Source organism: Aotus nancymaae, unplaced genomic scaffold (genome assembly GCF_030222135.1).
Source record: "Aotus nancymaae isolate 86718 unplaced genomic scaffold, 86718_ANA_hifiasm-v0.15.2.pri h1tg000009l, whole genome shotgun sequence".
Classification (NCBI taxonomy): domain Eukaryota; kingdom Metazoa; phylum Chordata; class Mammalia; order Primates; family Aotidae; genus Aotus; species Aotus nancymaae.
The window spans coordinates 3,836,513-3,850,496 of NW_026988420.1; the positions used below are offsets into that span (position 1 = coordinate 3,836,513).

The 13,984-nt window shown below is 39.1% G+C and overlaps 1 protein-coding gene across 4 annotated transcripts in view; it reads left to right on the top strand.

Moving 5' to 3' along the window:
• The window catches only part of ATP8A2 (ATPase phospholipid transporting 8A2), a 670,261-nt gene that overhangs the window by 179,986 nt on the left and 476,291 nt on the right, over positions 1 to 13,984 (top strand). For all 4 annotated transcript variants that reach the window (XM_021677381.2, XM_064373518.1, XM_021677384.2 and 1 more), the window contains exons 16-19: positions 1,648 to 1,723; positions 8,181 to 8,286; positions 9,019 to 9,101; positions 12,159 to 12,208. In XM_021677381.2, the coding sequence (XP_021533056.1) occupies positions 1,648 to 1,723; positions 8,181 to 8,286; positions 9,019 to 9,101; positions 12,159 to 12,208 (315 nt within the window). The remainder of the gene's footprint in view (positions 1 to 1,647; positions 1,724 to 8,180; positions 8,287 to 9,018; positions 9,102 to 12,158; positions 12,209 to 13,984) is intronic.

The following is a 13,984-nucleotide window of genomic DNA, read 5'->3' on the forward strand; positions in this document are numbered from 1 at the left end:
TAGAATTTCACTTAAAACCCTGCTTTGGGAGGATGTCCTAGCCTACTCACATGTGTGCCTGTGTGCCCAGTGTCCCTGGGCTCAGGACTACTCTGGTTTAATTTCTGTAAAAGATAAGCATTTTTTTTCTCTGGCTATGGAAGATTCAGTAGTCTGGCTGCATGGGATGCAGGAGGATTCTTGAAAGCTGAGTGTTCCTCAAGTGGACGTGGAGCCTGTGCCGTCTTCCTCCTTCCCTTACCTCACGGGTGCTTGTGCTGCCATTTGCTCCACCTCCCCAGTGCCCCATTGAGGGCATCAGCTTGCATTTTAGGTGCTCCCCTTTGTGAGCTGTTGATTGCTGTTTTCTGTGCTGTACTACACTCTGATATCTATTTAGAGTTAAGACTGGCATATACTCTGCTGTCATGTCTTCTTTCATTGTCTTTGTCTTGACAATGTTGAAGTTTCAGGAAGGGGCTGGGCACGGTGGCTGATGCTTGTAATCCCAGCACTTTGGGAGGCAGAGGTGGGTGGATCACCTGAGGTCAGGAGTTCAAGACCAGCCTCACTAACGTGATGAAACTGTTCTGAAAAATCTTAACCTGACAAGAAACCCAAGCAGCACTCAGGGGATCGGAGGAACATACATTATTATGCTGGCAGGCCTGGAAGGGTTTGCATCCAAAAGTCTGGACCCCAGCGAAGAAAAGTACAGTTTTTATAGGTAAAGGGGCAAGGGAAGTAACTCAGGACTTTAGACAATGCAGCAGGTTTTAGACAACGTGGCAGTTTCTCTTAAGGTTTTCCAGTTAGTAAGCAATAAGCTGATGTACAGAAGCAGAAAGAGGCCGTTAGTAACAAAAATAGGGACAGTCTCCAAATATGGATGGTTACAAACAACTTGCTGACAAAATTCTGGGCAAAATTTCCACTTCAAAACCCCATCTCTAATAAAAATACAAAATTAGCCGGGTGTGGTGGCACGTACCTGTAATCCCAGCTACTTGGGAGGCTGAAGCAGGAGAATTGCTTGAACCTGGGAGGCGTAGGTTACGGTGAGCTGAGATGGTGCCACTGCATTCCAGCTTGGGCAACAAGAGCTAAACTTCGTCTCAAAAAAAAAAAAAGTTTCAGGAGGGAGTGGAGATAAATGAATATACAGTTGATCCATCACATTTTCTTCAGTGTGATGGCTCACAGCCGTCATGTAGTTTCCTTTCTTGTAATTTATTTGTCGTCTTCCCTCTCCTACGTATGAGCTCTGGCCATAAATGATTGCATGTATACAGTGCAATACTTCCTTTTGTTTTACTTGCTTTGAGCAGACACTCTTGGAAGTTTTCTCTGGTAGAAGTGATGCAGGGACAAATTGAAATGACAGTTATAGTATTGATCCCTGGCTTCTGTTTCTTCTCCTTGTAACTATTGTTCTTTGTAACTGTTGTTCTTAATAATAACTCATAAAATATTTCATTTATAGTAAACTCCAGGATTATTGTTTTGAGGTTTGAAATAATAGTACAGAATTCCAAGTCTTTAAAAGTTTAGTGTGAATCTCTGTAGGACTTTAAATATGGTTCTTCCGGAGGGCAGATTCTTTCTAGGTTTGGGTTAACTTAACAGACACTCTTGAATTGAATAGATCTTCTCTGTTCTCTCTTGTAGCCGGATGCCTCCTCCCTGTAGCGATTCCTGTGACTTTGATGACCCCAGGCTGTTGAAGAACATTGAGGATCGCCATGTAAGTGCTCTGTTTTACTTTGAAGACAGCAAATAGATACGGTGCACCTTTCTTTTATATATATGTGTAGTATTTTGCAAGTTGCAGTTTTAAAGCCTGGGAAAAGTCTTGATTTGATAGTGTGAGTCCTTCTGAGAAGTGATCTTAGACAAATGCTTTGTGGTGAACCCTGGGCATGAATTAGTGTATTTAAATACATGGTGACTTTTTTTTTTAAAGTAGCACACCAAGGTTAAGGCAAGTCTTACCACAAAATTCTGTAACAGTTCAAATTTCTGTTGCTTTGTAAGATTTCTGCAGTGCTGTTTTGTCACAGTTGTGAATCTAAGAGGTCAAGTGTAATTGCGTATCCTTTGACTAGGATACTTTAGGAAACAAAAGTAAGATATGTCTAATAACAGGTAGCATTTATTGCATTCTACTATGTGCCAGGCAATTAACATCTATTTCCTTCAACATTTTAGTCAAAATTTGAGTCACATCTGGGAGGTGACAAGGAAGTTAAATAAAAGATTAAATTGGCCGCTAGTTACCCAGCACATAAATATGAAATGAGCTTTAAACCTCAGTCTGTTAAATTTTTAACTGTGATATCACACCACTTCAAATCAGCATTAACTGCAGAATCGCATCAATTCGCTGTTATTTATTTATTTTTCCTTAAGTTATTGGGGTACAGGTGGTATTTGGTTACATGAGTGTGTTCTTTAGTGGTGGTTTGTGAGATTTTGGTGGACTCATCAACTGAGCAGTACACACTGCACCACGTTTATAGTCTTTTAATTTTTGCCTATCTCCCACTCTTCCTGCCAAGTCCCCAAAGTCCATTGTATGATTCTTACGTCTTTGTGTCCTCATAGCTTAGCGCCCACATATCAGTGAGATCATACAATGTTTGGTGTTTTCATTCCTGAGTTACCTCACTAAGAGTAATAGTCTCCAATCTCATCCAGGTCACTGCAAATACTATTAATTCACTCCTTTTTGATGGTCGTTTGGGTTGGTTTCACAATTCGCAGTTGTGAATTATACTGCTATGAACATGTGTGGGCAAGTATTTTTTCCTCTGGGTAGATCCCAGTAGTGGGATTGCTGGATCAAATGGTAGTTCTACTTTTAGTTCTTTAAGGAATCTCCACACTGTTTTCCATAGTGGCTGTTCTAGTTTATATTCCCACCAGCAGTGTAGAAGTGTTTCCTGATCACCACATCCGTGTCTACATCTACTGTTTTTTGATTTTTTGATTACTGCCATTCTTGCAGGAGTAAGGTGGTATCACATTGTGGTTTTGATTTGCATTTTCCTGATCATTAGTGATGTTGAGCTTTTTTCAAACATTTGTTGACCATTTGTATATCTTCTTTTAAGAATTATCTATTCATGTTCTTAGCCCATGTTTTGATGGGATTGTTTTTTTCTTACTGATTTGAGTTCGTTGTAGTTTCTGGATATTCATCCTTTGTCAGATGTATAGATTGTGAAGATCTTTCTCTCACTCTGTGAATTATCTGTTTACTCTGCTAACTGTTCCTTTTGCCGTGCAAAAGCTCTTTAGCTTAATTAGGTCCCAGCTGTTTGTCTTTGTTTTTACTGCATTTGCTTTTGGGTTCTTGGTCATGAAATCCTTGCCTAAGACAACGTCTAGAAGAGTTCACTGTTATTTTAGAGGTTACTCTGAAAAATGCCAACTTAGAAAATTATTCAGTGATCAAAGCATTTCACAGCTAGTTAAGTCAGTATAAATTAGATATGATGTGATTAAATTTGTTTCTGAAAAGAATTTCTGGATTTAAAATTAGGTAAACATGAGCAAAATAAAAACTTTATCTTTCCAAATTTCCGAAATTTTTAAGAGACAGATATGTTTAAAACTTTTTCTAAGTTTTCGTGAGGAAATTCTGCTTTTCTCTTTTGCAATTAGTGCCTATTTGCTGCTAGCAAATAGGCACCCACGTTCTGAAATGTGGGTGTCTAAGTTTCCCACACCCATGGGCTGTGATGCTGCTATTCCGACTCAGTTCTTGGTGAGGCTGGTCAAGTGGTCCAAGCCCACAGAAGATGCTGCTGGAGTCTATGTTTTGTTTCAGTCACAGACAGCTCAGAAGTCCTTTCTTGGATTCCGATCTTAGAGGTAGATCCAGCTTCTAGGCTAAAGGTTCTCCAAGCAGAAGAGTGGTGCTTCTAAAGAATCATCTCTGCAGGAAGGTTGTTTTAATCAAAGATGTCAAAGAAACAAGCGTACTTTGAGTACTCAAGAGGAAACAAGTGTTTTCAAATAGTATTCAGGTCGAGGGTAACCACAAAGGTGGGCAGCTGAATATATCTGTTCAAGTTGGGATGGTGACTGGAAAAGGAGAAAGTGGCAGGGTTGACATTGGAGCCCTGGAGACTGCTCTGGGTTCAGTTTCATGAGTTTGCTTTCCTAGATCAATAAGGAGAAAGTAGCAGAGGAAATAAGATGAGCACAGTGTATGGAACATCACAGAATTCCAGTATTGGGCTAGGAATAGCAGCAAACTATTGGATCCCCATTTACATCAGAGACTCATTTATTTATCCACTCATTTTGCAAACAGTTTACAGCAAACATAATTTATATAAAATACCTTGCTCACGGTAATAGGGGAAGAGATGAATAAAAATTACCCAAGGGATACCTGTTCACTGGGGAAGCAGATATGTAAAGTTCTTAGGAGCCATAGTACGCTTTTGCAGGATAGGTAAGGTGCAACTCCCTAAGGAAGCGATTTTGGTTTGTGTAGACAGAGAGGAATCCCATTCTCTTTGGTGACTGTCATGGCTACCATAACATGTGAGCAGTGTGGCCACCCACACAGAATGGTATTTGCACTGACATAAAGGTGGGATGGCATAGAATCTCAGTGGCCTGGGGCAAATTCTTACTTGGAGAAGAGCTCCTCTGGGGATCCCCTACGTGCTGCTGGGATCAGAGTGTCTGAAAGATTTCAATGCTTGGCTCAGTTAATTTCTGACTCTTACAGGTGTTCCATCCAAAGCTGGCCCTGGACTGGTGTTTTGAGTCCCTGTGAAGTTTTGGGGTTTTGACTGTCCATCCCACACTCTTCTTGAGTCTGTCTCTATTGATGTTTGAATGAAGATCTGAGCACAGCTAATACCTCTCCCATTGTCTACCCTCCTGAACTAAATTGACTTTTCGTTTAATGAGAAAGGCATTGAGAGTAGGGACAGCTGCAACCTCTGTGAAAAGGAAGTGCTGTCATGGGGACATTATGATGACGATCCAAACATAGGGACTTTGGAATTTTAATCTGGATGCTCACAGTTTCAGTACAAGCATAATAAGGAATTGATTGATTGATATGGGAATTTATTTCCTAATTTTTAGTAAAAGCCCCCTAGTCTATGTATACCATTTTTAAGTTTTCTTTGATCCTTGAGGCCTTCTGAGGTAGTCTTCATCTTAGCTCCTGTGTTAATTAAACTCTTTGACATTTAACATCTAGCTCCACTATAATAATGAAGACCACAGAATAGGCTCCAATATTTTTCTTTGAGGAGATGTGGGATTGAATTACATGTACCCATTCTATGTTTTTAAGCAGTTTAAACACAGGGCCTATTAGATTACTTGTTCATTTTGCCAAAATGTTTGGGGAGAGGAAAGAAGCATTTGAGGATTTGCAACTGCACATGCCCCACATTCTCATCTAAATTGTCTTGGAACTGTTGACTAAAATTAAAGCATCTGGCTCAAGAAAACTTACTTTCCTCCCGAGGGAATACTTCCATTTGCTACAGAATTTTGTTTTTTCCTATGTCATCATTTCAGATTTTCTGGGTCCTTTAGGACTGTGTTAAGCTTTGGGTGGGCTGATAGCCAAGATGGAATTTGGCTCTTAGAGAATCAACCTGTGAGGACAGGTTGATTTTCATGAATTTCAGAGGACAATTCATGCACTCCCCTGCTTACATTGCTAACCAGTGTGTGGAATACATTTCCAAAGGTTCAACAAGGAAGAAGATTAACTTTCTTTTGAATCATTATGCCTAAGATTTTTGAGCTTGAATCTTAAAGAAGAAATCATATATATATATATATATATATATATATATACACACATACATATATATATATATATGATTTGGATAATTTGTGGCTGCAATTTGGCTTGCAAAACAATTTTAGACATGTATCATTTTCTGCTATTTTAAATTCACCAAATAAATAGAAAATATTCATTTCTACATATGTGGCATTTTGTACATATTAAAAGCTATTAACTGAAGGAAAAATATTATATGATTCTGTTTATATGAGGTAGATACAATAGACAAACTCATAGACACAGAAAACAGAATAGAGATTACTGGGAGTAGAGAGAAGAGAGAATGGTGAATTATTGTTTAATGGGTACAGAGTTAATGCTGGGGAAGATGAAGTTTTGCATATAGATAGTGGTGATGGCTGTGTAGAATTGTCGAATGTATTTAAAATGCCACTGAATTTTATACTTACAAATGGTTAAATGATAAATATTACAAGTATAGTTTACCACAATAAAAACTTTTAACTTCTAAGAAGATACACACACACACACACACACACACGAATACAAACATCTATAGGCTTCTGATTAATTTTGTCTCTTCTCCCTAATTTATTATAGAATGCAAAAGGAAGAAAACCAATGATAGGTTAATTTTATTTTAGGATTAAAAGAAAATCTTCATGAATTTTGTCTGGCTTACCATTCAAGGTAGAAAGCTCAATTTGTGTGTGCAATTCTTTATAACTCTTAGAAAATATTTCACTATTAGGTTTATTTATTTGTAAAATCTTAGACCCTTTTTATGTTGTTTCATTATGGGACAAGGTTATGTTCAGGATTGGATAGTTCTCAGGTATAGGAGAAGGCAATCTTGAATTGAAGCTAAATTCTTACAGAAAGTGCTTTTGGAGAAAATTTCTGACCATTTTTGCAATGTAGGACTTGGGGAATGTGTAAATTCCTTAAGCTCACAACTTCACTGAACTATAGTTTAATGTGCATTCTTTTCATGATAAGAAGTAGCCATGTGAATTGTTGTGATTTGCTTCCATAAAATTTCTCTAAAGTCACATTCACAAGACAGAGAAGAAACTAAAAATATTCTTATGGAATCATCATCCATTTATGACTAAAAAAACAAGAACTCCATAAAAAGAGGAAGCACATTGCTGCTTCCTTCACATGAAGATATAAATCTATCTCAATTTTATAGCCAGTTGCCTATTTAAAAGGGATACATTAGAGATACTGACATTAAAATAATAAAATAAGGAAGCTTGGTTATCACCCCTGCCTTGAACGTAATTCTGGAAATGTTAGCTCATACAGACAGGTGAAAACTGAAAGTTTATATATTGGGAGGAAAAGGGAAAACTTCTCATTTGTGGATGATATAATTGTCTACCTTGAAAACCTAAGATAGTCAACTGGAATTCAGAGAACGAGTAGAAGCTCAATAACAATTGGATATTAACTTACAAAAATCAATGTTTTTACTTACATCTCAACAAGAAACTACTGTAAAATGTAATGGAAGTAAGATTCCATTCATAATATAAAAGGCAATAGATAAAATGACTCACAAAGTACTTCATGTACAGTGGACACTGGAATATTTTTTCGAGCAAATAAAATAATTAATAGACATATTCCAGGTGGTATATTTAGAATATTTAGAAGCTTTTAATACATAGGAAGACACATTGTTTTCTTAGATGGAAGACAGCATTATTTTCCCACTAGTTATATATGTGCTCTAATCCCAATTAAAATTATACTTTTTTTTTCCCCAAAGAGAATAAAAGAATTTTATTAAATACATATCCATGGCAATTCTGGTTTTTGTTGCTGTTTAATAGTAATGGGTGAGAGATGCCCTGCTTTACGGATGTTGAGAGATTACAAACTTAAGGAGTAGACACTGTATAGAGCAGATGTGGGAGAGGATGAGGCACTGGAGATGGAGCACCTTTTGTTTGTGGGGCCTGGGGTACAGCAGTCAAGGGAGTGGAACACATGCTTCCAGGGGATCTTGCAGGAGTGAGGCAGCAGAGCGTGAGTGAAGCAGAATCACAGGGGAGGTGGGAGCACGTGGGGAGGTGGAAGCACGTGGGCAAGGGCAAGCACGTGGGACGGCAGGGTGTGAGGAGGTACAGGCTCTTTCCTCTTTGCTCTCCCCATCTCTTGAGCAAACATGCAGGAGCTGCATTCCAGGAGAAGCCCAGGGAGGAGAGCATGGGAGAATCAGCTTGGGGACCCCAGACCAGAGTGCTAGGAGGGGGATCTGAAGTCCATATTAACTACCTCTATTCTATCCAGCATGGGGCAGTAGGATGACTGAATATTAGGTGGGGATCTGTTTGTGTGAGCCCTGGTGCCTGTTGAAGGTGTTGTAACTGACAGTAATCCCGCCTCACGTTTGCAGCCCACAGCCCCCTGCATTCAGGAGTTCCTCACCCTTCTGGCCGTGTGCCACACAGTTGTTCCTGAGAAGGATGGAGATAACATCATCTACCAGGCCTCCTCCCCAGGTGAGGGCTCTGGCTGGATGCATCCTGCTGGCCCCTTTTCAGGAGACCTGGGTGTTGCAGTTATTCTTGGAGATGCTGCGGTGTAGCCTGCCCCACAGATCCAGCTGTCTGCTGCTGGCCTCACACTGTGGCCAGGCTGTGACTACAGGTGTTAAAGCTGTAGAGAGCCCAGGATGGGCACTCCTGACTTTCATAACCCTTTAACAGCAAAGGAAGGACCCTGGTCATGTTACATTTCCCAGCAGAGATGATTGGGCTTGACAGAACTCGGAAGAAAGAATGGAGTTGGTTTCTTCCTCATCTCCCACATCTCATAGATTTTCCACCTGCTGGGGAAGCTGCATGGGGGTGCTCTTTACCTACTTCCTGGGTTTTGGGAATCCCACAGTACAATTAAAACACTGCCTTGCTCAGAGGAGACATTTGGTGGGAGTCATGGGACTATTACTTAGGCTAATTGGAGAGAACCGGATCCCAAGCAAGAATAACAGGAATATAAATCATTCTTGCCCTGGTGAATTAGCATGGATCCAAGTCCCCCCCTCTAACAGCTGTGCTCATTTCAGAACCCTGGTGGTAGGAAGAGCTTCTCCACCCTGAGTCCTTACTACTGTGCAGATAACACCAGGCCTCCTTTAGTAGAGTGGGTTTTGTTAATTTGAAAAGTGACAGTAAACAGAATTCTGTCATTACCAGTGACATATCAATGTTTCACCAACTCCCAATTGACAGATGAAGCTGCTTTGGTGAAAGGAGCTAAAAAGCTGGGCTTTGTCTTCACAGCCAGAACACCATTCTCAGTCATCATAGAAGCGGTGAGTAACACACGTGTTCACGTTTCAGATCACCTACCCTTGTGCAGATTGTGCATGTGAAATGGCATGCCTGTTGTAAATATAATAGCTAAATGTCTCTTTTGGTGAAAAATTAGACCTGTGAAAAACTGGAGTTAACATAATTATATTAGCGTGTTTGAGGTGTTTTGCATTGCAATACTTTTTCTCCCTTAAAGATGCTTTTCCACGTATCTTTCATACACTGATGTGAAATCTTTTGTAGCAAAGAACTTCACAAATCTACTTTTTGTTCTATAATAATTGGGAAGATAACTTAGTGACCCACTTGTCTTTAGGGCAGGTTCTGCATCTCTTCGTAGCCTCAGAGCCTAAGAGTTCTTAATGAGTGGAGCCTCACAGTCCATGGGCTTCAGTCTCTTCAGCTGGGAGAGGAGTCAGAGCTTAAGATTTTTGTTGGTGGTGTTTATATGGAGTCTCACTCTGTTGTCCAGGCTGGAGTGCAGTGGTGCAATCTTGGCTCAGTGCAACCTCTGCCTCCTAAGTTCAGGCAATTCTCCTTCCTTGGCCTCTCAAATAGCTGGGATTACAGGTGCCCACCCCCAAACCTGACTAATTTTGGTATTTTTAATAGAGACTGGGTTTTGCCATGTTGGCCAGGCTGGTCTCGAACTCCTGACCCCAAGTGATCTACCCACCTTGGCCTCCCAAAGTGCTGAGATTATAGGCCTGAGCCACCGTGCCTGGCTTTGATCTCTTTTATCCACATGAGGGATCCCCCACTGCAACTGAAGTCAAGGGGTTTATACATTTTCTGATTTTCTTCTGAGTTTCCCTACTTACAGGCCAAAGGGAGAAATTTAGTGATAGGAAAATAACTGTATCAAGAAGAAGATCAAATATGGACCCTTCGAATGGGCAACAGGAGAAAATGATGGTTACGACTGGTGAGGCACTGGTGTTTTTCATGATGACCAGTTAGAAGAGCTGTTTTATTATTGTCTAGATTGATGATGAGGGTCTGAGGCTAGTCCCTGCCATATCTTGCCTTTCCCTATTCCTCCATTTGGGACAGACTCAGGGATTATAGTTTTTGGGTTTGTGGATGCATCCTCAAATCCACAGACCTTTAATGCATTTGAAATTCACTTCCAAATGGTATAATAACTGACTTGGCAGTACTGTAGTAAGTTTTTTCTTTTAGTTATTTATAAAACCTATAAAATATCATATCTTATACAAAGTGCCCATTTATTGGCATCTTTAGTTTCTTATGGAGTGCAGAGATGAGATCATGTTTACTTTTACCAGGCTTATTTTAGTCAATGGAGGGAATTTAGCTTAGGGAAATGTACCAACATTAAAAGTGGAATGAAGTACTGATTGACTACAGAATTCCCTTACAGAAGTGTTTTAAAAATGAGGCCTTTCCCCTCCTTCAGTTTGAGGAGACTTTTAATCTTAACTGTAGGATTTTCAGTTGTGTGGGTGCTGCCGCATGTCTCTGTATTGCAAAAATGGAGGTTGGGGGTGGGGGGCTTACATCATAGGTGGGAGAAAGAAGAGAACAGGAGCTTCTACTTCACTCACAATGCCAGATAGATAAGGAATCTAGAGAGCTTATTGGTGTATTATGTGCTGGATTGACACCTCTTTGTTACCTCATTAAAGTTTTAAGGTCATATTTCTGGGGGTCACAAAAGACTACCTGATTAATTAGGACTCTTAAATAACAATAATAAAAAGAATCCTATTCTACCATTCATCAAACCACCAACTCTCAAATTAGAAAAGAAAAAACCTACTGCATCATTACCAAGTCAGGAAAAAAATCTCAAATTCCTACATATTTACGTGAAGAGTCCTCACCAATAATCATAACAGCTACATCCATGCGCTGCATGTGGTGTGGTTGATATGACTGTGGTGCAGAGAGGAGGTGGCTCCTGGAGTGACAGCCCTGGTGCTGGGCAGTGGTAGTAGCACTGGGTGTCTTTTGAATGGGGATATGATAGAAAGTCAGGACAGGTTGAGGAGAAAGGAAACTCGGAACTCATGGATCCAGAGAGGTGAATAAAGATTGATGAAGGCTGGCTGAAGTGGATCATTAGTTGTTTTATAGGATGCAAAGAGAAAGAGTGGGGAGTTGTGGGTGTGAAGATGATGGTTCCATCATATATTTGGTAATTTGAATGTATTACTTCATTGATTACTTCTCTCAGCCCTAAGAGATGAGTGCTTTTGCTATGCATAAGAAAGTCACAGACTTAAAGACAGAAACTGGATTCAAACTCACATATATTCAATGCCAAAGGCCACGTTCTTTCCACTGTGAAGTATTGGGGAATGGAAAGAGTAGATTAAAAATTTCAAAACATCATACACACCATCAGGAATTTTTAGATGGGGAAAAAACTTGACTTATGACATTCTAATTTAAAAGAATGCAAAGAAAAAGAGCATTTGATTGATTGCTCCTGAGACCAGGTACAGATTCACCATCTCTTACCTGCAAATTCAAAACCCAAATGCCTTTGAATTCCAAAAGATTTTTCCTAAGTTTGGTGAATAGTTATTTGGCAGCAAAAACTAATCAGAACCAACGTGAGACTGTTTATGATCTTTATGAATCCCACTTGTGATACGCATACATTTTGCTGTAGAAAGTGGATGTGTTGTGTAATAGCGTGTTACCCCAGACCCTGCTGGGGACATTATGGTAGATAGTCTAGAATATGTGTATATATTTATAAAATTTGTAAAATCCTGAATTCAGAAGCATAACTGGGCCCAAGGTTTTTGACAAACCTGTGCAACTGGTGTCCTTTATCTCCATCTCTTGGAAGTGGCTACACCAGTCAACTGTTAGGACAGCCATTAGCACCAAAGAAACATGAGAGGCTTCTACCAAAAGAGGGAGCTCTTACCCCACCAGACTTGTGAGAAGACAGTACATGTTGCAAGGGGTTAGAAGGTGGGAAGAGAGAGCGGGCATAGGTCTGTTTATGCTTGGGATACAATTCCTCTGAGATTTTAATACTTTGCACCTCAGGTAAGAGCCTATTTTTCTTCCTTTAGATGGGACAGGAACAAACATTCGGAATCCTTAATGTCCTGGAATTTTCTAGGTATGTTTCTCTTCGTACATTTGAAATAAAATACTTGTATTTATTTACCAACTTCATCAGAGTGTGTACATGACTGTATGCTATGATTCAATATGGTTCTTAAGTATTAAATATAATAAATGTATCTCCATAAACTCTCTTCTCCTTGAAATTTGTGACTGTCATTAAAGAAAGTGAAGTAGATTATTTTTCTTTGTTTTATTCAAGAGAAATGCTCTAGTTCTATGTCCTCCTTTTTCCTTAGATTTCCAGAGCCTGATGTTCTTGCATCAGCAGCTGCAGACATGTCTGAATAGTTTGGAGCATGTGATGAGGGCATTATTTTCATTGGCATTTCCCAAGTCCCATGAGGTCATTCCTCTTGCTCCATAGGAGCACTCCTCTGGAGATCTGAGAAACTGACAAATGATGACAGATGAGATCAGTCCATCCCATTCGAGACTGGGTCCACGTAGGGCAGTTTTCCTGGACTCCCCCAGTACAATTTTAAAAAGTAAGACCCAGGAATATTTGTTGGACATTTTGTACGCATAGGACATTCATAATTTATTATAAGGAAACATATCTCAAATTTTGTTTCTTTGCCTCTTTTTAACGTGGAATTGTCAGTGCTAAAGCAAGGTTCTGTTGCTATCTCAAAAGCATCTTTACCTGTTATTAAAATTAGGTGGATTTTTAAATAATCTTTGTTAAATGATTCACAAATTGTTTGCTCTGTCTGCTTTGTAAGCTATTTTTAATAAAGATTAGTTTTTTTTAAAATCTTTGTGTAGGAAATACTTTCCAGCCTTAGTCTTTAGTTTTAGGATCGAAGGCTTGGACTTGGAACAATGGGGAGGGGAGGAGGGATGGCTGATGATGGTGGTGGCTCATGTAGGAAGTGGTCACAGTGTCCCTGCGGTGGAGGTGAGCGATGTGCTAGGCATCTCTCCAGACCATTTGGTGCCCCATCTTTTGTTGGAAACTGTGCAGTGCCCTGTAACTGCATTGACTGGGACCAGAGTTATTAGACAGACAAGGAGGAGGAGTAAAGGGAGTTAGAGAAAAACAAGTGAATATGAATAGAGACATAAGGATTATTAAAATGTGTGTGTGTGTGTATATATATACACACACACTATAACTATATATATACACACTATATATATATAATATATAGTGTATATATATAGTGTATATATATATAGTATGTGAGTATATATATGTAGAATATATATAGTGTATATATATACACAGTGTATATATATACTATATATAGTGTATATATATACACAGTGTATATATATACTATATATAGTGTATATATATACTATATATAGTATATATATGTGTATATATATACTATATATAGTTATATATGTGTATATATATACTATATATAGTTATATATATAGTTATAGTGTATATATACACACACATTTTAATAATTAATTAATATACATATAGTGTGTGTGTATATATATATATATGGGAGAATAAGAAAGAACAGAAAGATTATTTGTGGTTATAGTGATGATTCTGTCTCTTTTTCATGGATTCATGTGTTTCCCAGTGCCACTTAATCTTGATAATACTCCCTTGAAGTAGTTGCTTTACACATTGAAAAACTGAAACATGGGTTTCAAGAACTGTGAGGCGTGCCCACCTATGAGATAGTTGAGAGAAAGTGCAAATCCAGGTCAGCTAGAGCGCTATGGGTTAGGATGTGGGAATATATCCAGAGCTGAAGACTCTCTCTAACTCTTAGGACTTACAGTCCATTGGAAATAGCTACAC